Source organism: Pollachius pollachius (assembly GCF_949987615.1).
Source record: "Pollachius pollachius genome assembly, chromosome: 3".
In the NCBI taxonomy this organism is placed as follows: domain Eukaryota; kingdom Metazoa; phylum Chordata; class Actinopteri; order Gadiformes; family Gadidae; genus Pollachius; species Pollachius pollachius.
In genome coordinates, this window is record NC_136936.1 from 13,665,896 (window position 1) to 13,693,858 (window position 27,963).

Consider the following 27,963-nt stretch of genomic DNA (forward strand, 5'->3'; position numbering starts at 1 on the left):
GATTCCCTAGGCAAGGGAGTGATGTTTTTTTTTTTTACTTGAAAAAAAGAATGCAATCATCTTGTCTATAGGGGGCATCATCGCCACGATGATGCCCGACTATTGTAATTCAAGGAAGTGATAAGAAGGAAGCTCCACTTGCTCTCGATGACAAATTGCACAGCATTTCGGTTACAGGACATGCTGTTCCTAATCGCACGCTGTCCGTAAGCGTTGATGAGGCAAGCCATGCCAGCTCATTGGGGAAGGTGGAGTCTTAACTGTTCCACGACCTCCTATTGTTTTAATGTTTACAATCGTTGAGTAATATCTCCTCAACTTTGACAGTGACTCAGCCAGTTTACTCTAAATATTTAACAATGCATCCAAGTCATGTAATATAACGACAATACAATGTTCTTAGTTGGCATGGAGAAGAATAAATGTATGCATTAATGGATATAATCTATAGATGCTGTTGAACAGAGCACTGCCATTAAAATAATGGGAACTGTTTTCCACTCCCCAAGGTTTGTTTTACTGGATTTAACTACAGTAAGCTGTAACTCATACCTCAAACATGTATTCTGAGGAACAAATTAAAACATAAGGCTGGCTATTTTATGACGGCAAGTTTTTTTTTTCCTTTCCTTTTGAGCTTTTTGGGTAGTGCCTCTTTATCTGTGAGCTCTTTAGCCTCTGAGAGAGGGAGAGAGAGAGAGGGAGGGAGGGAGAGAGAGAGGAAGGGAGGGAGGGAGACAGGGAGGGAGGGAGGCAGGGCAAGGAGACGGGAGGGAGGTCTGGGAGGTAGAGTAACTCAGAGGGGGTGGGGATAATTTAATTATCTGCACAATGGAGTGATGGGGGGGCACGTGGTGCCACTAATGGAAGAAGAGATGTCCTTTTTGCGAAGCTAATTGTTCAGAAAAGAGCTGTGCCTTTGTTCAGGGAGGCCTTACTGCTAACCCAGTGCACTTAACCGTATGCACACACTTAGACACACTGTCGGCCGTGCGCACATACGGTTTGAAGGCACACGCACATACATTGAGGGAAAAACGGGCGTGAACGTGCGCACAGAAACGCAGAAATTCATGTACACACAGACACAGACACACATACACACACAAGCACACACACACACACACACACACACACACACACACACACACACACACACACACACACACACACACACACACACACACACACACACACACACACACACACACACACACTGCAAGAGTCCCAGCTAAGCCTGTGATCTCAGCAGGAGTGTATATGTAGCCTGTGGCATGGTTTGACACAGCAGCCTCTAGAGAGCTATGACTGAGCTGTTAGACAGAGGCCGCAAGGACCCCACTGTTTTACTGTCTCACTGTCTACTATGTCGTTGTGTGTTTGTGTGAGAAAGTTCTGTAGGTGTATTGGATTGATTAACACATTTGTTTAGCTGTTGATGAGTCTAAATTGCAATTCTTTTGTTCACTTTTTTCTTTAAACAGTCTAGCTGTCTAGCGGGGCTATTATAAAACATGCTTAAACTCATTCTTTTTTTCTATTTAAACCGTCAAAAAAACCTTTTGTCACAGATTGTTTTGAGGGATGCACTGTTAACACCAAGAGATAACACCATCGAACAGCTGTAGGGATGTCTTTATGGAAAATAAATTGTCAGTTGACATAGCAGGTGTAATGCTTACATCTGTGGATTATGGCTAAGCAGACATAACAGATGTGCCAGAAAGAGAGAAAAAACAGACAAACAAGAGATAGATAGAGAAAGTGAGAGAGAGAGAAATGGAGAGCAAAATAAACCCTTTAGATATGGGTGCTCAATGGTAGGCCTAATGTGTGAAGCCAGCTAACTGTCAAAACCATGGCAACAGCATATGCCAGGTGAGGCAAAGACATGAGGAACTGAATCTCATATGTTGTCTGAAAGGAGTCATTGCTGCTGGAACAGACTTGTACAACATAGGGGCTTTCTGTTATAAGAAACACTCGAAAATCCATTGTCCAAAAAAGGAAAAGCCAGTTTGATCCGTAACAATCGTGTTTTCTGAGTGCCATACAAAACTTTTGAGAATAGACATTAGTACCACGATTGAACTCAAGATATATTTTGTTTGAATGATCTGCCATCATGAAAGGCCACAGCAAAGAATGCATTCATGCATGTACAACTAGTACTGAGATGTCTGGCAAATGTTAGAGGATATTATCTTCCTATGGAATTCTGACCCAAAGCCTTTTCTCAAAGAGCTGTTTACATCATTATGATATGTTATCAAGGCATCTACAAGCTCCTAACTTAGGGATGAAACCAGAATATGGGCCTACAGCAATTTCTCGGAAGCCGCATACAGTTATATGGGTTTTATGCCCAGAAATCACTGTGGGTGTGAAACCTTAAGTATTTAAAGTGCCGTCCCCGTGGATTGCCGGTACTGGACATTAGTCGGCAACACCATTTAACGCCTAATGACCACCCCCAGGGCAACAAAGAGCCTGGGCTGTCCTCTCTGGAACAGCTATACAGCAGTACTTCATTAACACACAACAAAGAGGGCCAGTGAGAGGGTGAGGGAGAGGCTGACTGACAGACTTACTGACAGAGATAGACTTAGGGACGGCTCAAACAACAGCCCCTCACTTCTTCTACTTCCATTAGCCGGTCTGTCCGTCCGTGTGTCTGTCTGTGTGTCTGTGTGTCTGTCTGTCTGACGTACACACAGTACAGTGCAGCCCCCCATCAACCACAGCACCCACCCGCACTCTCCTCGCAGAATCTTCCTCCGATGCCCCAATCTAGACAGTGAAACCCGAGCAGGGCTGCTAATGGAGCCGCTGTAGGGCTGCTGGTTTGAAGATCCATACGTGATCAATATCCCATGCTTCCAGGCCTCCATCCAGACGTCCCGCTTGGAAGTACATGCGCACATGCACAAGTATCTTACAGACTTAACAGAGACATGAACCGTATTGACTTTCCCTAACCAGGTTACTTTGAATGGAGGTGGAGCCGTGGAAAAGAAAAAAACATCAACAATGTGGTTTTTCATTTATGGTTATTCCCTTTTAGACACTAGAATATGCAGTGATAGTGTAAAATAAAATCAAGGCTATATCATGTGTGCTGATTATTCCCGTGACTAGAGAAAGACCCAAAGTCTTAACAAGGCAAGACAGAAGGAGCATATGAACAGCCTGTACAACAGACCATGGGCATATTGAATTATGATTGATTTGGGTAGGGTGATAGAAATCATTATTGGTTTTTTTTTTATACATTGTACATGCCAATGTACCTGCAAGGTAGTTCTGTGGGGCAGAGACATTAAGTATTTTATTGATCAGTGTAAGCCAGGCTGAACAGGAAATACTCGGGAGGTGTTTATTGGGCAGACTTGCAAGTTACGAGCACGCGTAGACCTGCTGAATTGGACACAGACGACCCCCCTTTAACTGCGCAGGATTATTTTGCTTAACCAAAGAATAAGCACACCAAATCAAAGCAATGTATTCGAGATCGTTGGATGTTGTTTGCGGTTTGATTTCGTTCAGTGCGAGAGGATGGTCCTATTTGAATACGAATATTTCAAACATTTTTGTACCATCATTTATATAATTTCAAAAAGCCAAATTCTAGGGAAGAATGAGATGATAGTCTCTGATGACGTCGAGGCACACGCTCAGTGGTTCTTCTCACAGGGGCAAGGGGAGGTAATTGAATTGTGAATCACTCGCGGGTCCGTAACGCCGCCCCTGTGATGTCGTACTACAGCGAAAGGAACAGCCTCCTCCCAGAGCTCAGAAACGCCCAAACCAACATAAGGAAGAAATGAGTGCCTGAGAGAGAAAGAAAGCGGACAGGGAGAGCGTGTGTTTGTAACCGGGAGACAGATCCATTGAAGTTCAGTTGTTCGCGATAGTGTTGCATTCCGGGGGGTAAAGAACAAGTGAGAGAGAAGAGAGAACAGAGCAGTTTCATTTATTGGGCGATAAAGGACAACGTTTCTCTCAGATTGTTTTGAGACATCCACACAACAATACAGGGACGCGGCGTTATTACCCTGATCTGATGGTCATGACGGCAGCTGTCGATATGAAACCGACATTAACTATCATAAAGGCTGAAAAAATGGACGGTAAGTCGCCTCATCCAACTAGAGTAATAGGGCTATATACTTCTGTTTCTTTTTCACCGTATTGCTTCTAACCGGCCGCTCCTCTAACTTTATAGTTGACTGTTACCGCTTGATTGTATGACTTCATGTTGGTTGGGACGTTCAGATGCGAACAGCCTACTTAACGTCCTTATTAAATTGCTATCATAAGACCCGCATGCATGACTTGAGGAAATGCAAATATCCTAGACTGACTTTGCCCGAATGGATTGTGTGATGGCATTACTGAATCCGATTATTATATTTGCAATTATAGTATCGGCAGGGATTGGGAGTGCAACATGAATGTATCGTAAACATTTGGATAAATGAAATAACTTTACTAAGTTTACTTCCACAGTTGCCATGATTCACAACATGAACAAAATATGTACTATTTAAGTGTTTTTTTTAGCCTAATATAAAGTAAGACATGACAAACGTTGTTACACATTAACTGATGTCATTGCATGTCATGCAAAATTAATGATTATTTTTGGGTACACACACACACACACACACACACACACACACACACACACACACACACACACACACACACACACACACACACACACACAAACACACTTCCTCTCCTTGTGCGGGGGTGTCGGCAGGGTTTGAAGTGGGCGGGTTGGCAGGTAGAGGTGATGAGTCTGCAGTGCTGATGCTTGCCTCTGTTGCCTGGGACCCTTGGCAGGCTACAGGGATAGTCCAATGGCATGTAGATGAATATCCATTCATTTTTTGTTTATTTTAAGTTAACATACACTCATATCCCTCCTTGTATCCCTCTCATTACTCTAAATACCACTGGGCCAATACACACTTGCATCTCTGATTGTGTTTGGGCAGCTGGTGGCAAAACATGAATATGTCAATGGTTTTAATAGGTCTTCACTTAACAGACTCATATAACTCTTTGTCCTTTGACAATCCCTGGTTGTGAAAGAACAAGCGAGTACAACTATAAAAGTTCCATTAAAAAAGTGCTGATTACTGTAGAATGGATTGCGATCTTGCAAAACGTCTTTGGCTCATGTTTTTTGTTCTTGGGTCACGCAGCGGTTGGCAAGAAAAAATTCACATGATTAAAAAAAACATGCTTTTCTTATTGCTCCTATAGAGATATAGGGGCTGATGAACGTCCATGAGTCCATTTTGGACTACACAATATCCTAGTCATGCAAAGCATAACGTTGAAGCGGGTTGGCTACTCTTTGCTGTACTATCTACTGAAGGGGTTAAGGGGCTCTGGTCCCAGAATGCATTTGATAACGTCTTGATTGTGAAAGCAGCCCTACTCCCTCTAGACGGGGCTGCTTGGCTTTACAGCAAACATGCAGCTTGAGAACGGTGGGATACCGATGCCAAGAGGCTCCAGTAGTCAGTTTTTCAGCCATTCAAACTGTATTGTTTGCTTTTCTTTGTGGGGGGGTGACAAAGTCTAGTGTAGTTAGTGTCGACTTACCAAAGTCTTTATTCTCTCTCCAACTGAGGTAATTCCTGTTAAAACACTTGCACACCGTCCAGGTCAGAGGTGACACCAAAACATGGCTCCTAACATTCCAGGCGTGAATTGAGTTCTTCTTTAGTTGCATTTTACAGTTACACACACACACACACACACACCTACCCACACACGCACAGACACACTCTTTCTCCCTTCCACACATTATCAATCTCCCATGCTACATGTCATGGAAGACTATTGTACATTAGGGTGAGATGCTGCAGTACAAACACCCTCAGCGTTGCCTAAGCAGCCAATCAATGATGGTTCTCTTTACTTTAGTGGCTTATTGGGATAGTTGGAATGCAAAAGACTCATCTAACTGTCTATCAATCTAGTGCTGCAGTAGCTCCTTCTCTTTTGCTTTTTACAATCCTTTAAAGTACAAATGCTTTCCTCTGCCCAAGGTTTTCCTGTTTTTCGATTAATTTCACTCTTGTTAGTGCCAAAGGTCAGAGTTGAGTGACTGACAGGAATGCTAGTGAGCATACTTTGCTGGGGTGGACTAAGACAAGCAAGGAGTCCGCGAGAGGGTGAAGATGAGGGGGAGGTTGACGTTCATCTGATTAAAATACACTTTGCTTTCATAACTGGCATACCTGAGGCCTTAGCCAAGAACCCTTACATGGCACCCACCAGCACACTCCACCCTCTCCTCAGGACACTCCAAGCACTCATTTGCAGTGGTGGTCCTAAGTTGGCAGGTTATTGCAAGGTGTAGCTTCTCAAAGTTTCTATCAGGGCCAGGGTTGTTGCATAAGCTTAAGCTTTTGGCTCTGGTTTGATGTGTCAGCACCCCCCGACACCCCCCCCCCACCCCATCCCGTAACACCATGTAATGTATGCCAGTGTTTGAGTGTACATGGCTGCACCAGCAGCTGTGCAAACAACATCCAAGCTAGCCTGCCTCTTGTGATGTGTGGCTGACTGGCTGGTCACCTCGGTTGAATCGAGAACGTTGCAGTGCTCTAAAACTTAACTCTCGTTCAACCGAGGCTGTGAAATGCCCGGAACCATATATCATGTATATGGTGTCTTCTCTTGACTAGTGTGAATGTGTGGTAGTAACCCAGAGGGCAATGCCCGTTTTCTCAATGGACTCCACAGTGACACACATCTTCACTTCGGGCCGGCGGTTCTTCTGGGTCTAACGGCGCCAAAGTAGAATTTGAGGTCTGTGCGTGTCCACAATAACCTTGCCTTGTCTTCTCCTGGGCTACTTGATGATGTCACCCTGTCACTTCAAACGGGTTATCTGATCCTTACCAGCCAGCTGAAATTTCATTCACTTTACCGCATTTATTCATTCATTCATTCATTCATTCATTCATTCATTCGCACTATTACCATGGGATGGATGAACGGAAAAGAACTGTGTTCCCCGGGTCCTCTTCTGGATGCCTCTCCAGTGACTACACGCCTTCATTCTGCCTCGCAGAGCAGCGTCATAAAACGAGGCGTGTAAGCACCAGATACAATGGTGTGCCTAATGGTAAACACATGGAGCAGGAGAGCTGTGAGGTGTGGCCCGTGTGATGCTCTTTATAGCTCCAACTGTTTTAGAGAAAAAGTACTTGAAAGGAAAACAACCCTTAATGAATTGAAAAGGACATGTATTATATTGTGTGGGATTGATTATTATATATTTTTGTATGTTAAATAGGAGCAATCTGAAGAGGAGTATTTTAATTTATTTAATGTTATGCTCTTAGACGTTTCTTATTGATAAGGAGCCGCAAACAATAGCAGTTAAAGGGATAACAAAAAGTAGTCCACGGTTCGCCAAACATCCATCTCCACTTTATCTCTTAAGTAGACACATCCTAAAACATTTACCCCACTCACTATTTCCAGAATAATATTTCATTCTATCCCTTTTTTGTCCACTCTCTTTCCCTCCTTTTTATCCTTTCTTTTGTATTTTTAGCCCGGTCTGTTTTCCTCCCGTCAACCTTGATCCTTGATGTGGTCTCTTCCTGATGCGTGTCGTTTTTGATCAACATAACTCACTCCCTGGTTCAATCAATGAGTCACGAGAGCAGGCGTCTGCTACCTCTACCACGCGCCACTGGCTGTCCTGGGCTTTCTCTGTCAATGACTGCCCGGGCCGCTGAACTCATTTATTCTTCCTCCCACTCAGAACCTCCCGCCCTAATTCTCCCCATTTTTTTGTCCGTCGTTGAGTCCGAGCACGCGCCACGCTGCTGTGAAACATCTCTATAGCCCCCGATGCAGCTCAGCCCCTGCCTGCATGGCGTGCAGCACAATTACTATTTTAGTCAGTTTGTTTTGTTGCTTCCTAATGTTTTACGGTTCCACATGTGGTGACAGAGCTCTCTAATCTTGGGAAGAAATAAATGGATGGAAACGTCTAAGACATCACTTACGTTTCCATCACTTTTAGAGTGATTAACAATGGCTGTTTCACCTCGTTCTGGTGGGTTTGTCCATGGTCCTTCTGCGACGGGAGCCATGCAAGGTTCCTTTTTGTGCAGCTGCTGCTGCTGCAGTCTTCGCGACCAACGTGCATCATATCTTAATGCTACTGTCATGATGAGGTGACACAAAAGCACTTCCATAGCCTGTGTACATATCTCAAATCCTGTCACATCTGAATTGAGAAACCTGGTGGATTGTCTTCCCAGGGCGAAGAACAAGGGAAGAATGGTCTTCTGAGCTCGACGAGAGAGGCTCTAGCATGTTGACACAGCACACACAGTGGCACCCTCATGACGTGCTGATCCTGTAATATAAAGTGAAATGGGAGTCTTATGCTTCCTAGCCTCCCTAAGGGAGGATAAGGATGAGGGTAGGAGCAAATTCTCCCAAGTTTAAGGCTACTCAAATTGAACCTACGGGTGTTGGTTGAGAAACTGTGTTCCTTAACTTTTCCTGGACTCTTTTTAAGAGACACAAATCGTCTGCTGCAGGCCAAGAGGCTGAGCGGCGATTGAGAGTCGACTCTGACACCATTCTGAACCACCATTTTGTTGGCGGAACACAGTCTTTTGCCTGCTCTCCATAATTGCCCATTAGAGAGACTTTACTTGCTGTCCCAGACTCGTGTTTGTTTTATGGGATCCTGAAGGCAAGGATGACAAAATGTTGAGTAAATGAGCAGGAATTTTACGAGAGCCTGATTTCTCTTGTGTCATGAACAGTCACATGCTAACCAGCTCTCTTCTATCCCCCTAAAGTCCAGACAGTCTTTGATGGAGTGAGTCACAACTATTCTTTGTGCGTATGCTCTGGTGTGTGTGTGTGTGTGTGTGTGTGTGTGTGTGTGTGTGTGTGTGTGTGTGTGTGTGTGTGTGTGTGTGTGTGTGTGTGTGTGTGTGTGTGTGTGTGTGTGTGAATTGGCACGGTGTGAAATCTCCACCATCTCTTGTTGCTTAACAGCTATGTTGTATTTTTCCACAGTTATCAATATAGAGTCACATCTTTTGATCTGAACAAAGCGGTGGACTAATTCCACAGCATGAAAAAAACATGCGCCCATCTACATCAAGATAAAGAAGCAGGGCCTGAAAGCATGGTTACCAGATGTTTGATGTTTTTTCATGCCTCATTCTGCCATGAGGCCATCTTGCTTCACAAACTGAGTGCACACTAGCGCTTAAAATAGATGACCAATTAATCATCTCGAGCTTCAACTATTTCACCACTTGGACTACAACTGCTTTTGGGTCCCATTTGAGGGACAATTTGAGGCCACGGCGAAGCACGATGGTGGCTGTAAAACGGAGCTGGAGCTTTTGGCACGTAACATTAAAACCTTTCTGGGCTTAATGGAATTCATCAATTGTGTATCTAGGGCCTAGTGCTTGCCCTGCAACAAATGTTGAGTGTTCAGATGTGTTGTATACATACATAATTAGATTTAGAGATTACCAGTCACTTACAGTAAGCTACCATGAAAGGAACGGTCACATGATGTACTTTCTGTAAATGTGTGTGGGAAAACCCGGACATAAAAAATGTCTCCGGAATGTTGCAGTTTGGACAGAGAGGAGGCAGTCCCCATATTTTGTGGGGAAAAATGCAATAGTAAGTGTAAACTGTTTGTCAGGATTGTCGTGTGTTTGGTCTAATTGCTAAACAACTCCACCATCGCGTACCCCATCTGTTTACAGCAGGAGAGGAGCGTGTGAGGGCAGCTTGCACACACATTGTGAAGGTCAAACGCCACCTGCACCCTGTGACAGGTCAACCTAAAACCTTTTTGTACAAATGGGTAATTTAAAGTGGTACCTCTACAATTATATAAGTCACTATATATGCTGAATGAGTTAACAAAATGGTGATAGAGCCTATGGCCCACTGATGAAAGCACTTGCAATTTATGAATGTTACGAAATGGGTATCAGTGGTGACACTTTTTGTATCTCTGGGAAACATTAACACTTATCGCCAAAGGTGTCGCCAAAAACAATAAAACTGATATTTCTAAGATTACCAAATTAAAGACTCCTAAAATTACACATATAGCCTTTTAAATGTGTGTTTAAAGACTCTGGGTTCACTATGTTGCACACAATATGAATTTGACTTTTTTGTCGAAATACATACGCAAATGTGGGTTACAAAATGTTAATGTTGCATAAAGGTCATTGCATAATGGATAATTAAGCAACCACTACGGTTGCACATTCGCTTCAAGACGCCTTTCTAATATTTTCCAGGAAAGATTTTTAACCTTTTTTAACCGTTGAAAATCCTATGTCAAAGGAGTGGAGTTATACTTCAAAAAAGATTCAACTATTTCAGCGTTTTCAATAGAAGGGCATTTCCAAGAAATGGGGATCAGATAATTACTTTGTGTCATTTGTGTAGGTGTAGGAGCTCACATCGAAGCCAGGGATGGGGCCTAATGTGAACAGACTTTGGCATAAACAATATAGAGGAGTTAATGCACTTTCCCATCATAACCTAATGTGATTTCAGAGATGGATAGAGGGAGGGAAAGAAAGCAACAAAAAAAAATGGCTCTGCGGCATTAGTCTCACTTACTGTCTACTTCAGTAGCCTGTGTGTCTGTAGTGGTGATCCTGGAGAAGATTTTATTTTCTTGGCCAAAGCTGGTCTGTCAGCAGTAGTAGCCTACCCCTACACAACCTCTTACATGACCACAGGCTATATGCTCGGAGGGGTCGGCCAAGCAGCCGTGGTGAAGGCCTAAGAATACAGACTCCGTCCCAGCACTGCTGGATGACTGGACATCCAGCCCGTTGTGTGCCTTCAGGTCGACTCTCTTAGTCGGCCACTGGGCTGACTCGGGTTTGACCATTCTGGTTTGAGACTCACCACTACAACCACCACCACCAACGCCACCACCAACAGCTCCACTCCTGCTATTCTTGGCTCCAGGCTTCCAACGTGGAAATCTAAATGGTGCCAGGGGTTGTCCGAACAAATGCCCCTCTCAAAACCAGACCAGCTTTCTTTCCTCCCCTGTGTCCTTCTCTTTGCCACCCCCCCCCCCCCCGCAACCAGTTTATCACCGCATGGCGCTGAATGGTCTCCCTTCATGTTGGGAGAGTTTATGACCCCGCGTTCGCAGACTGGGTGGGGGAGGGGGTGGGGAGGTGGATGGGAATCTCCATCAAAGGTTCTCTCAGACACTACAGTCACCTCTGCTTGTTTTGGGGTGGACTGGTCATGTTCAAAAGAGCCAATTATAACCCACTAGTGGTTAGCGTTCCCCCCCCCCCATGCACCTTGGTGTGTGTGTGTGGTACCTTTTTTAAAAGGACCCCAAAATCTTTAACTCACCTTACTTCCCCACAGGAAGGGGCAACTTCACCTCAGGAAACTGACTCTTCCATTGATAAATACAAGCCCTCAGTGCTATGTGGAATGTGTGTGGAGCGGGGGACAGGTTGTAAAGTGAGTTGGTATTCGGCTATAAATAGGCCTGCTCTTTATGAAAAAGAATTTCACTTTTAGATATTCAGCATTGAATAGTGCCATTGATGTGTCCTTCATTTTTTCCCCCCCAAGTAGCCCTTGTTTTTCTTCAAACTCGCACGACCTATACACTCTGTTGACTATTTTTAGTTTGACAGGACGATAGAAAGCATATTGTCCATTATTGGTAGGGGCTGTGTTGCCACTGCTAGTTGTTTCATTGCATCATTCATGCTGATTGAAGGAGGCGGCGCCCTTTTTGGCTTCATGAATGAACAGGGTCTCTGGCAGAGTCGGGCGGATGGCACCAGTCCCACTGTGATGTCACGCCATGGGGATGATGAGGAGAAGGGAGAGAGAGGGAGAACAGCTCGATGAAAACTTCCCATTCATCGCTCTATATCTCTCCCCCTCCCTCCCTTCCTCCCTCTCAAATGTCTTGCTCCTTGCTCTCCGCTGCTCAGTCTCTCCAGCACTCTCATCCTGTGATGGGATCGTATTACATGCCGATGAGTCATCCATCCCCCCCCTGTATTCGTTCACCCCTCACCCAACCCTCTACTCTACCTTGTTGTGCTCCACCCAACGCATGCTGTCCCATCACCCCCCACGTTGCCACGGACCTCTGCCCCAACCGCAAAAAATCCCAATTTCACGCCCTCGCTCTGGCTCGCAGGCAAAGTAGACTAGCTGGCCTTGTTCATGTGTGTGTCTGTGTCTTTGTGTGAGTGTCAGTCTTAATGGCTTGTTCATGGACGCCCTGGCTGAAGCTAGCTCTGCTATTCACCCCAGGGCTGGTGGAGGTGTAATGGGCAGGGCACAAAGGCCCGGTGATATTTCAGAAAGTTGACGTCTCAATTGGATTCAATAAGATTCATGAGGAAACCTAATTCAACTGATACCCACAAACAATAAAAACCTTCAAGAAACACATATTTTAGTGGGGACAGGGAGAGACAAACAAAAAATAAAAAACGGTATCTATATCTATAGAATACAGGCAATGCAATTGCATGCTTTGTATTGATGTCGCTATGGTATCGTCATCAGAAAGCATGCTTTTGTTGCCCAGCGGCACTAGGCTTATGTCAGTGGATATCTCCAGAGACTTGATAGCTCTCAACTCCTCTTGTCCATTACTCATACAGTGACATCAGGGGAGTAGCCGATCAATAGCTTTTACTGGACTGCCAGGCTACGCATCACTCACACTTCATGAATGCTTCTTGATGGACTTGATATTCCCACACATGCCACCTCATCATCATCTATTGGTTTGTTTTCTATCCAATAGTACATTCCTTGCTAAAGACATGCCTTCTAAGTTCTCTTTAATATTCAAGTTAAACAGGGCTGGTGGTCCCTCTACTCACCAACGATGCCTTTTTAAAACCAACTCTGATGTGATTTCAGCCAGGCCTTAATCATGTCGCCATGTGTTTGTGTTCATAGTGATTACTGTATCAATCAACCGCTCCCCCATTGTGGTTATCTATTCCACTTGTTACTGGTAGGATTCAGGACGGAATCAGACCATCAGAGGAATACGATCGTGTTGGTTTGTAACATGCACATTATGCCAGTATGGTAATATTCCCTACTAGTTTACTATAAAGGATTGCTATCAGCATCATCTTCATTATCTCATGTGAGATAAGGCTTGATTGAGCCTTGATGAGGTGCAAGTTTGCTATTAATGTTATTGAAATGAAACTTCAGACGTTCATACGTTCACAAGGTCACGGCATGCAGTTATAAACGCAACGATGAGGACGTTATTTTTACCCTCTTCTGCTTCTTTCATGAGCTAAATGCCTCGGCGTCTTTCTGAAGACGGACTGATTTGGTTTCCACATCGTCTTGGATGGCTCATGCGGATGCTAATTGCTGAAACCCCAAACGACCGTCTTAGAGCTAATAGGGTTTCACAGCCTAGAATTCCCCATCAGGACTTCAGCTGTGCCTGGATCACCAGATTCACCGCTGGGCTCCCTCTATGAATGCTCTATACTAATGGATGCACACTGTACATCAGCATTTGCAGATAAGCTTTGTTTTATTTTCAATCATTGATAAAAACGTGCCGATGTAGTTAGCTTCCTTCCGACATTTCTTTGTGTTGTGCTGTCAATGATCATCCTTTTTTAAATCAAATCCCAAATGAAAGGAATGACTTGGTGTGCCTCTGAGGCCGCGGCGTTGCTCTTAGTGTTCCAGCTTCCCGCGGGCCATATGGCGTTAAGTGACTTTGATTGTGGATTTAGTGCTGAAGCCGGTTCAGGTCTGAGTGGAGGCGTGCATGCTGTGACATGGATGCTGGAAACAAACGGGAGGGAGGGAAGGAGAAGTATTGGGGGGGGGGGGGATAATGGAGAAAAAAGTGCAGTCATCTACCCCTCACACACACACACACACACACACACACACACACACACACACACACACACACACACACACACACACACACACACACACACACACACACACACTCCCACTCTCACCACCTGATACATGTGAAGCGATCCGCCACATTTTGGCCTTCACATCAAAGCTCAGACTGTCTGAGCCCCGTCCCCATCTCGGTTTGCAACACTCAGGGTTTATTTTGGTTCTCCTTTTCTCATTCTTGTTGAGCGATGGAACATCAGTTTAAAGAGAGCCGTTGGTGGGAACAATCAGAGGGCCTCGCTAAGCATTACCGTTCAGGCCAACCTGACACGTGGGCGTGTGCTTTTGGTGGCTGTCACGTGCACAAAGGATGGTTATTTTAGGTTGAGTTTCTGATGAGTTGACTGTTACACACACACACGGACTGCACACAAACACACACACACCGGCCACAGACTTCCTTCGGGTCTTCCAACCCATCTGTATATCTAAACATAGCGAATAAGCATACTACTGAACGCCCGCTGTTCTGATATACGATGCCAGGTGAAGCGAAAAGACCGGAGTAGGCAGGAGCGGCACATCAGACTTGTTGTCAGTCGTGTCGTCAAACCGCAGAGCAGCAAAAGGCATGTTGTCTGATCCCTGTTTAGACTGTCTGCTGAAGAGAAAGGGGGGAGCAAAAGAAGGAATGAAAACAAATTACCCCTAATTTTGCAGACAGCCAGGGAGATATTGGTCACGTGGTCAACCCGAAAAAACACAAGAGTAGGGACAGCTGCTGTGCATTCTTAGGAGAGGTTGGGACGTCAGGGAAGGGTGAAACACGGCGTGGTGTGTAGCTCCCACGCTGCCACTGGTCGACCTCACCGCCGCCTGCCCCCTGATGCCAGGACATCTGTGGGGGGTGGGGACACACACAATGGCTGCTGCTGCTAGAGCAGTGGTGAACCCTGGGCTTCCTTATCACGAGCCTTCGGCAAGTCTGATGCCTTTGTTTTTTGGGATGTCCCTATTTAATTGATTTTGTATTGATTTAATTAGGTTTCTTTTTGCATGCAGTGCATTAGAGTGGAGGGCTCGACACTGAATTTGTATCCGTCCAAGGTTTTCAGTCTTCAAGGGTATCAGTCTAAGGTTTTCAGTCTTTAAGGGTATCAGTCCAAGGTTTTCAGTCTTTAAGGGTAACAGTCCAAGGGTTTCAGTCTTTAAGGGTAACAGTCCAAGGGTTTCAGTCTTTAAGGGTAACAGTCCAAGGGTTTCAGTCTTTAAGGGTAACAGTCCAAGGTTTTCAGTCTTTAAGGGTAACAGTCCAAGGGTTTCAGTCTTTAAGGGTAACAGTCCAAGGGTTTCAGTCTTTAAGGGTAACAGTCCAAGGTTTTCAGTCTTTAAGGGTAACAGTCCAAGGGTTTCAGTCTTTAAGGGTAACAGTCCAAGGGTTTCAGTCTTTAAGGGTAACAGTCCAAGGGTTTCAGTCTTTAAGGGTAACAGTCCAAAGTTTTCAGTCTTTAAGGGTATCAGTCTAAGGTTTTCAGTCTTTCAGGGTATCAGTCTAAGGGTTTCAGTCTTGGCTGCCTTCTGAGTGCCCAGGGGGCCCCATCATACCATCACGCTAAAAACATTGTGACGTGAGCGGATCAACGCGATCGCTTTTCATGCAATTGAATGAAGCAAGCAATCTATATATTCCTCATTTGACCAAGCAGTGGTCAGCTATTCATTTGTCAATCTATTAATTGATTTAGCTATTCTTGTGACATTGGCTAATGAGATGGGGGTCTTCCCTACTAACCAACCTACTCTGACTATACTCCCTCCCCCCCTGCCCCCCAGTGTCTGGTCCCTCTAATTTCATCAGCAGCAAGCCAGCAGTCCCTGTTTAAAGTCATCAAAGGACTGTGTGTGTGTGTGTGTGTGTGTGTGTGTGTGTGTGTGTGTGTGTGTGTGTGTGTGTGTGTGTGTGTGTGTGTGTGTGTGTGTGTGTGTGTGTGTGTGTGTGTGTGTGTGTGTGTGTGTGTGTGTCCCAGTCCCACTGAGAACAGAGAGGGCAGTGTGTCTGCCCCCCCGAGGCCCATCGGGGCACCCACCCACCCACCCACTCGTCCATCTTTCCCAGTCCACCCAATCCACAACAGCCCCCCGCTGACATCATCACCTCATCCCGTGACCCCTGGCTCCCCTAGTGTTTGACCCCTAGTGGTGACAGTGGAGCCACTGTGTGCCCTGGCCCAACATAGCAGGGGGCGCTGGCAGAGGTCATAGTGTGGCATCTCCTGCCTGCCCCCACCCCCTTTTTTTTTTTCCCACCCAGGACGTGTGTGGTTGATGTTAAAACCTAGGTCATATAATTTGCGCTGTTTTTCGTTTGGTTTCCCAGTATAATAGAGATGAAGGTTTAACTCGGCGCATCATGCAAAAAGTCATTTTATTGAATTTTACCTCAGTGACTGTGACTGTGTTTGTGCGTTGTGCATGTGAATGAAATGGATCCCTCAATCTGCCCGGCTGCTCTTCTAATCAATTACATTGGATGCTGACACATTGTCTGTCTAGACGGCATGTAATCAAAAAAGCCCAGTTGTTGATCATGAGCAACTTTTCGTTGATTGTTTGTGTGTGTGTGTGTGTGGGTGTGGGTGTGTGTGTGTGTGTGTGTGTGTGTGTACCTGTTTGGGTTTGTAACTGTTTTTATTACATCTTTGTATACACAGCCACATGCACTCTAAACCTCTTTTATCACTAAATGTAATGTATTCCAAAGAAAAATTGTTTGCCATTTTCCAGTTCCAAGTACCATTGATGGATCATTCGAATAATATTAGCATCAAGAAAATGACGTGTTCTATTTGTCTCTCTCTCTCTCTCTCTCTCTCTCTGTCTTTGTGTGTATGTGTCTCTCTGGTTTGGGATGGGCAGATCTGGAGTGCGGAGATGTCCCCCTGCTAACCCCAGGAAGCAAGGAGATGATGTCTCAGGCTCTTAAGGCCACGTTTAGCGGCTTCACCAAGGAACAGCAGCGACTTGGCATTCCCAAAGGTAAGCTCGGTAGACACCTGTTCAAGTCTACATATCTCTTTCGCTTATCCCTTCATTCAGTTCTCAAAAGACAAAAATAAAACTGACGTGAAGTATTAGACTTCTGTCGACTGTCGGTTAACGTATAATGCAAGCATGACTTTGGAGGATCCATTTGAAGGCAGCAGACACCCACTCATTTCAAGATTTAGCCTTACATTACAGACGTTTAAACTGAGGCCGACAGACTGGGAGATACCGAGAACGCAGACATTCAGAGACAGACGTTGGAAGTAATAAGATGTGTCCCTAAAGTGAGGCTGACCACAGGTCCTCCCTAGGCTGTTTAGAAATAGCATTCACTGTAGCTGTAAAACTATGAGTCATGCCTTTCGCTGTGTTTACATTTATAATGGGCTTTATGTTACCTTTGAAAGAAGTTGCATGGATCTAAGCCATATGGTGGCTGCACAACCGAAGACTTTGGGATATGTCATATCAATTGTCGTAAATTGTCCACAGGATGTTTTAGAGCTTTAGTGACGGTGACCAGAGCATTTGAGCTTTAAAACTGAGTGAACATATAGGCTACAATCTGACATTTTCATTGTCTTTTGGTGGGTAACGGCACAGTGAGTAAACACACTCCAACGACAAAGCAAGCCCATAGGTTTTGTGTCGCTTTGTGTCATTTCAGTATCGGGTGATTCATAAAGTGTTGAAGGTCAATTGAATAGGCCTACAGACTGTTTGGTATGACTAGCATTGGGTTCATAACTTCAAGTCTTATTCTTCATCATGACGAATATTTCACCAAGGCCTCAAGTTTTAAGAGGTGTATATACATATATATTTCTTTATTACATTTTCTTTTTAATGGACCACGCATTCCTTCTCTACTCCATGTAAAGACCCCAGACAGTGGACCGACAGCCATGTTGCAGAGTGGCTGACGTGGACGGTAAACGAGTTCAGCCTGAAGAACGTGGACTACCACAAGTTCCGTATGAACGGGGCCATCCTGTGCGCTCTGGGCAAGGAGCGCTTCCTGGACCTGGCCCCTGACTTTGTGGGCGATATCCTCTGGGAACATTTAGAGATGCTCCAGAAAGGTGAGCGGTGGTTCCGTAGCACCAGGATTACTTTTTCTGGGGGCAGTTTCAGGTTCTATGCTTTGTGGACATGTTTTTAGCATTGCTAGACGCATTGGATGATAAATACCAATTTGCCCTACATGGCGTTATATTAGTTATTTTTGATTTGACAATCTCCTGCGGGTTTAAGGGAAGATCTCTCCAGCCGTATAGTCACCTGATGAAGAGAGCATTATGAACAGTAACAGGAGCCATAGAGGAAAATACAATTTAGCTGTGCTCATACATATTTGATCATGTGGATGCAGTTACATATTATATCAAAATCAATAAGGTGGTCGCTTACGTGCATTCTTATTTATTTTTCACAGAGGAAACCAAGCATTTCCCTGTCATCGGTCTGTCCTCCAACTTCCAGGAATCCAGATATACCTCAGACTACTTTGTCAGTAAGTACTTTGATTTCATTAAAGCACTTGTCTTAAGAAAATCAACTCAATGCCCAAACTGCAAATGTGAATTCAAAGTTCAAGCACAAGAAGCTAATGTAAGCCAACGGCGCCAATCTTATAGTAAGGCAATGGATCAACAGCACACTTACACCATGACACTCAACACATACTCTCCCTCCCTTCGTATAGGCTATGGTATTGAGCACGCTCAGTGTGTCCCTCCATCAGAATACTCGGAGCCGGGTTTCATCACAGAGTCATACCAGACGCTCCACCCAATCAGCTCGGAGGACTTGATCTCCCTCAAATACGAGAGCGAGTATCCCAACGTCATCCTGCGCGACGCCACCCTCAACTCCCTGCAGACCGAATACTTCTCTGTGAAGCAGGAAGTGGTCTCTCCCGACAACATGTGTGTGGGGCGCATCAGCAGAGGTGAGGGCTCTCTTCTAATAAACACATAGGTTCTTTCATGTGCTGTTGAAGCAATGCTGTGGATGCTGCATGTAACTCAATTAGTAAGCGTGTCATTCACGCTAATGGTGCAGTGTGCAGGAGTTAGGGGCATCTAGTGGTGAGGTTGCAGATTAAAAGGGTCCGAGGGGGAATACCCCCCCCAGTTGTCTTTTGCTTCACAACGAGGTAGGGGAAGATTTGCGGGCCTGTACTGGCCTATAAGGTGCCAGTATGTAGTTACAAAATGATGTCAACCTCTAAGCGGCATCGAGTAGCCAAGTCTCAAGTGATGAGGGTTCGTCATAGATTTATAAATTGTATGTAGTTGTCTAGTCTATAAAACTATAGTCAATGGCTTACAAGTAAGATAGCGATTGATATGGCTATTGTAGAAACTGGCTGTGCAAATTGGCTACCACCGTGAAACTTCCTATGTAGATATAAAATCGTATACACTAATAAAACATACGCATAAAACTGCCAAGTCCCCTACGTTAAATGTCACTCAGTTATACACAATGCGATTATTGTTTGGTGTTACGACTTAGCCAAAATACTTTCAATGCTTGTTTGTGTGCATCTCTGCTTGAGTCTGTAGGCAGGTTTATGTGCATGCACATGCACATCCCCTGTGCAAACCAAGGTTGCTCATTCTATCAAAATATTGTATCACCTATAACTTTTGGTGTCATAAGCAAAATACAAAAACATGGTTGCCTTGTGGTTCCCCACCGCATGCACTCTAGCTTGCATTAGCAGAACGAAAAAGAACACCATTGTTTACGTCAGATAGAGAAAAGTCACAGTGTGTTCACTTCTTGGGTTGTGCTCTCTTGCACTACGTATTCAATACGGGCTGGGTGGTGTAACCTCAGCAAGACGTTGTATGCGTGTTCTCACGAGATGCTGGCCGTTTGCTCTGCCAAACGCGAGCATTGTTTGCTTTCCCACTAAGGGCTTTAAAGAGGAATTAGGAGCAAGGTTTACATTAATAACCATAAAGCTGGGATTTTTCTGCCCCTCCAATCCCACAGCTGAGCAAATGAACGGAGAGTATCATGATGTCGTAGCATACACGCCTCCTAACAACGCACTCAGCCTTAGGACAAGTATGCACGATGACCAATGGCTGTGAACTGTTCATCCCGACTCATTTTATCATTTTGGACTTGTTGTGTTTCTCAGAACGTGGGAAAGTATTTTGTAGTTCTGCTTGATGCCCACATCTGGCATCCATTTAGGTAATTGAAGATCACTCTATTATCTGCAATTCATTAATGACACTCAATTGAAAGACTGGCCTTATCGTTCCCAAGGCCCTGAAATAGCTGGGCCCTTTGAGAGATTGTCCTGCATTTAGATGCAAGAGTCAAACGGCAGCTGTGGCAAAAAATGAAGTGTCGTATGGTGAGAGATTTATCGAGAGCAAGCTCTTCACGGTTGTGCTACAAAGGCACATTCATTACCATGAATCTCACGTCGGCCATTCGATATCGTGCCTCAAATTTAGGCTTGACGTTTGAAATATGTAAAAGTCTCAAATCCTCCCAAAGTACAGCAGCAGGAACCTTTCTCCTCTTCTGACCGCCGTCCCCCCCTGCCGCACGCCCACAGGCAAGCTGGGTGGCCAGGACTCCTTCGAGAGCATCGACAGCCTGGAGAGCTGTGACCGGCTCACCCACTCCTGGAGCAGCCAGTCGTCCTTCAGCAGCCTGCAGCGGGTGCCCTCCTACGACAGCTTCGAGTCGGAGGACTACCCCAGCGCCCTACACGGCCACAAGCCCAAGGGCACCTTCAAGGACTACGTGAGGGAGCGCTCGGAGCTCAACAAGGACAAGCCCGTCATCCCCGCCGCCGCGCTCGCCGGATACACAGGTGAGGGCCTGTCAGGTGGCGGTCGCAATTGGCGACTCTTCCGGGGGGAGAAGGGGTTGACTTGGGGGGGCGGGGAGGGTTAAGCCTTGTGGTCCCTCGTGAAGATCATTTCAAACACACATGATTTCCAAACACAAATGATCATGTGTGTGTGCCCACATTGACAATGTGCGCTATGCACAATGTCAATGTGTCAGTGTTGTGGCGTCGAATGTGTTTTTATTGAAGCTTAACTTTAGTCTGTTGGCCTTTACGCTACACCAGCTTCAACCGCATTCTCTGAACTCGACCGTCTTTATTACAAGTCAAAGTAACACCCTTTTTTTTTTTACTCTTGGTCGACCTGCATAGCTAGCGCAAAACACAACAAAGTTACGCTCCCTCGTTTTTTTTTTCTCTGACGCCTTCATTGCTCATCTCCTCCCCCCTCCCCCTCCGCGTTATCTTCAGCCCACACCCCGACCTATTTAAAAAAAACAAAAAAAAAACAGGGTTGTCTTGGCAACATCGGCGTGCAGCAGCCGTTGCTTTTAACCGTGTGCACGAACCCGGAGTGCATAGTTATCTGTTCATCTCTCGAAGGCCTCTTTCTGCACTTCTGAAAGCCGAAGTCTGCCACCCGCCCCCCACCCCCACCCATTCTCACTGTTTTCTAGGAGATGATGATTATATAAGAAAAATAAATCTGAATGGAGGAGATGTTGAAGACTTTTACTACTTCCTCGTGTTCTACAATGTGCACTGAGGAAACAATCCTGTATGGATCCATTTTTGTAACTCGCCTTTCAACATCTTAAGTAAATGTACAGGGTTTCAGTATTTCTTTTCGCCTCCCTCGACTCACCTGCACATTCACCGTTGACGCATAAAGTCAGTGGATGGGTAGGCTAGACCGTCTCAAGAAAGCAGCCTGCTACCCTTCTGTAACATCTAAAACCACCACCACCACCACATGAAATAAGAGCTTTTAACGTGGGCCTTTAAAGATGGCTCTGCTTCCTGTGACCTGTTCTGGGGGCTGTCAGGCAGCCACTTGCAGCGGGGACAGGAGCGTGATGAGAGAGAGAGAGAGAGAGAGAGAGAGAGAGAGAGAGAGAGAGAGAGAGAGAGAGAGAGAGAGAGAGAGAGAGAGAGAGAGAGAGAGAGAGAGAGAGAGAGAGAGAGAGAGAGAGAGAGAGAGAGAGAGAGAGAGAGAGAGAGAGAGAGAGAGAGAGAGAGAGAGAGGAGTGTCAGAGAGAGGAGTCAGAGCGACACGAATAGATAAGTGGAGCTGCTGTTGACACCTTTTGAGGTTTTGGCTAGTCATCCAAACTTATCTTCATCGCTGCTCCGGCCCAGAGATGAAACCGATTGGTTTTTGTTGGGCTTTATGTGTGTGTGTGTGCGGATTACAGTTTATTCTTGCAGCGCTGCAGACATTTGACGGCGCTTCAGCGAGCGAGCCGTTCCCCTCACACTTGGTGTGACTTGGTGTTGTTGGGCTACACTATAGACTATCAATGGACAAAGGGGGCTCTTGGAATATTTTTGGAAACTTTTTTTATTCGGGGGATCGGGGGCGCAGGGGCGCATACATTCTGCACTAAGTGGCTTGTAGTGGGCCCGGGTTTGTTGGGGTGGGTTACTACCCAAGGCCTGGGGTAGTAAATGGCCAGTGTATCGCCCTTATGTGGGCCCACTGTTAGAGCTGCAGCCTTTCTTGAATGTGCATCAGTCCGTCTAAAAGAATCCCAGTGTTGAGGCGGCACCCCATTCAGCCACGTTGGAATGGCTTCCCCACACCATTTCCCCTCATAATGTTAATGTACCCTTTAGTAGAAACTGGGTTTTTATTTTTTAACGGAATGTGTAGCTTCAGTTAAAGAAAGAAGCAGTTGAAGAAGCGTGTGTCTTTCGGGTAGCTGCTTGTTCTCGCTGTGTGTTTTGCCACATGTGTTCTGCGTGCTGCAGCAGGTGTGGGTTCTACACGCATGTTAAAAAGAGAAAAAAAAAAAAAAAAAGTTTTGGTTTGTGTATGTACTAAAACCCCCTAGATCAAAGGGAACCACAGAAATCTAGTGCAGGCAAAAGCGCCTTTTTTTTTCTTCCTCTGACTTAACCTCATTTTTTCCATGACGTATTATTGGTATTTTATCTAAGGTGAAAAGTAATATCAGTTAAGGTAAATCATCATGTTTCCATTAACTACACTTCCAGTATAATCTCAAAGGATAGTTTGTGGTTTATTTTAATTCACCAAAGGAATTCAGTTGCCTGATACCACTAGTTAGTTGTTCACTGCATGGAGAAAAAAAAAGTATTTTCCATTGAGTGAACAAGAAAGTGTACTTAAATTAAATGCTTTCATTATAGACATGCACACACACACACCTACACACAGACACACACACGCACGCACGCACGCACGCACGCACGCACGCACGCACACACACACACACAGTCTGATACACACACAAACACGCACACACAGTCTGACACACACAGTCAGTTAAACACACACAGAGTCTGACACACAGTCTGATACACACACAAACACACACACAAACATGCACACACAGTCTGACACACACACAGTCTGATAAACACACACAGAGTCTGACACACAGTCTGATACAAACCATACACACACTCAGTCTGATACACACACAGTCTGACACACACACAGTCTGACATGACATCTTTCAAGGTCCGTTATAAAATCGCCATGCAGCGCTGCCCATTTTTATTTTGAACCCAAATGATTTCACCCGCGAGGAACGCATAGAGAAACTGAAATATTCTGTAGGCTGTTCACACGCTATGCATGACAACTGGCAAACAAAGGCCCCTTATGACTTAGATGGGACCCGACTTGTGGGGATGTCCACTCTCGGGGCTTCGCTGTCTGGAAGTGTGAGACTCACTGCACTCTGTTAGTCTCCTCGGATACAGAGGGAATCATGTCAGAATTAAGATGTAAAGCTGTTGGAACACAGGAAACCCCTTGTTGTCTATACTTAGACAAGCTTAAAAGCCATATGTCACATGTGTGTATATATATATATGTGTGTGTGTGTGTGTGTGTGTGTGTGTGTGTGTGTGTGTGTGTGTGTGTGTGTGTGTGTGTGTGTGTGTGTGTGTGTGTGTGTGTGTGTGTGTATGTTCCACTTAGAATTCCTCACCCCTTCCCTGCTATCACGCTGCTACAACCAGCTTGTTGCTACTGTAGTGGAACCCCCTACCCTTTAACAACCACATGTCTGTATCAACCAACACCATCCCTGACTCCATGCCAAACGGCTTCCTATCCCCCCCATCCTAACCCCCTACCGTCTCCCCCCTGGGCTCCACAGGCAGCGGTCCCATCCAGCTGTGGCAGTTTCTCCTGGAGCTCCTGACGGACAAGTCCTGCCAGTCCTTCATCAGTTGGACGGGCGACGGCTGGGAGTTCAAGCTCTCCGACCCTGATGAGGTGAGAGGTCACACCCCCCACGGGCCATTGCCACATGCCACACGGGAGGTCCTAAGCAGTAGACCAGATGAGCCTGCATGTCTATCTGTCTGTTTGCCCTGTCGGTTGCATTTTATGTGTTTGTTTTACTCCTAATGTTTTGGCATTTTTAGTGACGTCATAGATAGGGTGGGGTGGGATGAATAAAACCAGTGTCAATCCTCCTAGTTTTTAAATGTCTCATTCGTTGATGTTCCAGAAGTTGTTGTCCAGTTATCCAACTCTGGTGCATCCCCATTGCAACATGATAATTTGACACCCAGCCAATGTCACTCATTCATTCATTTATCGCCTGCAGCCTCAGAAATACAAAAATAAATAACAATGCAAATTGTTTTTTTGCCACCTCCAGGTTGCCCGGAGGTGGGGCAAGAGGAAAAACAAGCCCAAGATGAACTACGAGAAGCTGAGCCGGGGCCTGCGCTACTACTACGACAAGAACATCATTCACAAGACGTCGGGCAAGCGCTACGTGTACCGCTTCGTGTGTGACTTAAAGAGCCTGCTGGGGTACAGCCCTGAGGAGCTGCACGCCATGTTGGACGTTAAGCCAGACACTGACGAGTGAACGCGAGCGCCGGCCAAGGAGACGAAGGAAGGAAGGAAGGAAGGACGAAAAAGAAGGAAAAGTAACGTTGAGGAACATATAGGAACTGTGGACTCGAAAATGACATTTTAAGTGTCTGGTGGAGTGGGTCATTTTCATTTAATTGTTTTTTTTAGAGGGGAGGATCTCGACATTTTTTATGACTAACTGTGGGCTTTCTCATTAAAGAGCACTCGTCCTACAGTGTTTTCCACGCAAACACATGGCGAAAGTACAAATATTCATAATCTGCTGCCTGTGTGTGTATGTGTGTGTGTTTGTGTGTGAGTGTGCATGTGCGTGTGAGTGCGGGTGAGTAGGTTGTACTATATGCAGATGTGAACTTTGCTGTGCAAGGCCAATGCAACGCTACCTGCTAAAGTAGAGTTTTCTCTTTTACTCTCGTGTCCAAGTAGCACAAGAAATCGAACGGCCAAGATAGTGGAACGGAGCTACCATTGGTTGATCGTAGTATTCCCGCTATGGAAATCTGCCATGGAAAAAAAAAAGGAAGAACATGTCACATTCCCACAACGCTTTTCTAGTCACGCAATGACAGCAAGGGTAGAGTTCTCAGCTAGGACCAAAAAGTGTTTTTGTTTTCTATTTTCCATTGTTTGAGAAGCATTTACTTGTGCCAGTATTATATTGTCGTCAAAAACCCTTCGTATTGTGCATTTTATCGAGCATTCATTGGTTCAGCTGTATTTTATATATTTTTATGTTGTAGGGGTTGTTTTTTTAACAATGAAGATGTTGCAGTGTTAACCCTTTTGAGTAAAGTCCATTTTTGTTAAAATTTGTGACAAGCAACTAAAATGAGCCATCTTGGTTTAAAAAGACTAAAATACACTGGCCTGCTAACTGTTGGCTATGGGGGCTTGTTGTTCACTCATACCAGGAGTGTTTCACACAGACGGCTGAAAAACAATCTGACGCTTTGAAACTGACACCTCGCCAAACACATAGACGCCTCATTACAGGTTCATGAATACAGGGACCGAAACCATGGCAGTTTCACAAACATCAGGTTAGCATTTGCTGACAATCTTAAGTTGTGTGCATCTTCAGTATTCTGGCCACTAGGTGCCTAACACGCATATTAATGAGCACAATTGATCACTTCTTTCACTTCCCAACTGTACCCATCATGTTCCGTGTTGCTTTGGAACCAATGTGTTCGAACATTGTTTCTAATGCTGTCAACCAACACCATTTTCTTTTTATAAAGGGTAGTTTAGGGACTGGATTTTTTAGTTAAGTAGTTATGCATTTTGTATGTGGGCTTGAGGAACTGCTGTAAAGGTCTTAATGTTGAATTTTGGGCAAATGGAGAAAGTAAAAAAACTGATTGTATTTAGGAAGAAACGTGTATAGGGAAGTTAGAGTCATCAGAAGGAAGGTATCGATGTATGCTGCCAAATGTTTGCCTCATGTGAGTTGTAAATATCACTGGTAGCAATCATCTGCAGAACAAACATAAATATAGATCTGTATTAATACAGAGGAAGGTGTAGATAAAGATGGAGATGGCAAGCGATGGAAAGAAGGCAACCGATTGCGAGATGCAAATGGAGTATGAGAGATTAATTCACTGGTTAGATATCTGAGCAAAATGGCAACATTTTTCTCAAATGTTTCCATTGGGAACAGTGGCACAACACTGGCCTTATGGGAAAAGCCAAAGTCAAGAAATATCTTCTTAGGATACAAATGTTATTGTTTACAGTGGCTGACTGTTACCCATATGGATGAGAAGAGAGTTGGCGTCTGTTTGTCCAGATTGTATTTCAATGCTTTGAGACCCAACTTTTACAAACAAGCAAGAGACAAAGCAGAAATAATAACCAAAACTCACGTGAGGTCTTCAGCAATGGCTGACCGGGCGCCGTATACAAAATAACACGGGAGACCCCAAATGTTTCACTTTCCTTTTTTATATCACACGGTCTCTACTTACCATTATATTTTATTGACATAATACAAAGCACATAGCTTTAGAATGAACATAAAACACCTTTCCTGGTGTATGTATTCCAATTGATTGTAAAAAAAAAAAAAACTAACAAAAAAAAGGAGCTATTTACACATTTATGATATTTATTTGCCAACCAGCTTGAGCGTCCCCATTAGTCAGCATTGACCTCCGAATGCTGACCTTCAATGGGTATCCTCAGCAGAGCAAGATCTAGTCTTTAACTGGGTCGGTCAAACTCTGCTGGTCGATACCATTTGTGTGCGAAGTCTTATGAAACAAACACTGTTGGCTTGAATTTTTTGTCATTTTCAGGTTATTTTAAATGTCAAAAGAATGTTTTATGCTAGAGCAAACAAAATGTATACATATTGTCTGTCGTTGTCAAAAGCCCTGGAAGCCAGTTGTTCTTCTTTCATTTTTGTTTTCCCAATAAGAAAGGAATGTGTGTACTATTGGCTTTAAGGTGAATCCTTATGTAGCTTAAACAGTTAAGAATTTAAATTGAAGAATTTTTCAGGAAAAATAATGACTTAATGAGTGTTATAGATAATAGTTTATTGCACAGTTCTTTACAGTTAACCGACTTCGGCAAATATATATGAATATATATATATATATACCAATACATTGTGTCATATGCATAACTAAGAATGGATTCAGTACACAAGGGACTTATGTTTTGGATGTTTGTTTTTGTATGTTTTAACAGTGTTTCTGTATTTTTGTTAATGAGCTCATTTTTTTAATGTATTAAGTTCAGAAACATTTGAATATTTTTCAATAATTTATATTTTATAAAATACAAGAGATGCAGACAGCTGGTGCTTTCATGGGAATTTGGAAAAAAAGGTAGTACAAGACAAAAATGTAGCGTTTTTTTTCTGTTCTTTTTATTTTTTATATGTCTAGGAAATAGACCTGTCTGCTAGAGAAAAGGCTATGATGCTGGCCCATCAATGATTTCTGCTGGAAAGTTTTATAAACTGTAGCTTCTATTTCTAAAATGTACTACATGTACTTCAAAATGTTACGTTATAAAAAAAATATATACGTGAACAAAA

The 27,963-nt window shown here is 44.5% G+C and overlaps 1 protein-coding gene across 2 annotated transcripts; it reads left to right on the plus strand.

The window, feature by feature from the left end:
- Positions 1–3,823: 3,823 nt before the first annotated feature.
- Positions 3,824–27,963, plus strand: ets1 (v-ets avian erythroblastosis virus E26 oncogene homolog 1). 2 transcript variants are annotated; one of them, XM_079733235.1, is made up of 8 exons: positions 3,824–4,130; positions 16,873–16,992; positions 17,883–18,083; positions 18,437–18,514; positions 18,707–18,952; positions 20,588–20,848; positions 24,181–24,299; positions 24,691–27,963. In XM_079733235.1, the coding sequence occupies exons 1-8, from the start codon at positions 4,064–4,066 to the stop codon at positions 24,904–24,906; spliced, it is 1,308 nt and encodes a 435-aa protein (XP_079589361.1). In that variant the 5' UTR covers positions 3,824–4,063; the 3' UTR covers positions 24,907–27,963. The 2 variants fall into 2 exon arrangements, with proteins under 2 accessions (XP_079589361.1, XP_079589362.1); XM_079733236.1 differs by having other exon boundaries at positions 18,746–18,952.

What these genes read in the sequence shown, in the direction of transcription:
- ets1 (XM_079733235.1), top strand. Translation starts at nt 4,064, where the DNA reads ATGGTCATGACGGCAGCTGTCGATATGAAACCGACATTAACTATCATA. An exon ending in AAAGGCTGAAAAAATGGACG is followed by an intron (nt 4,131 to 16,872) that starts GTAAGTCGCCTC and finishes TGGGATGGGCAG; the next exon opens with ATCTGGAGTGCGGAGATGTC. An exon ending in TTTAGAGATGCTCCAGAAAG is followed by an intron (nt 18,084 to 18,436) that starts GTGAGCGGTGGT and finishes TATTTTTCACAG; the next exon opens with AGGAAACCAAGCATTTCCCT.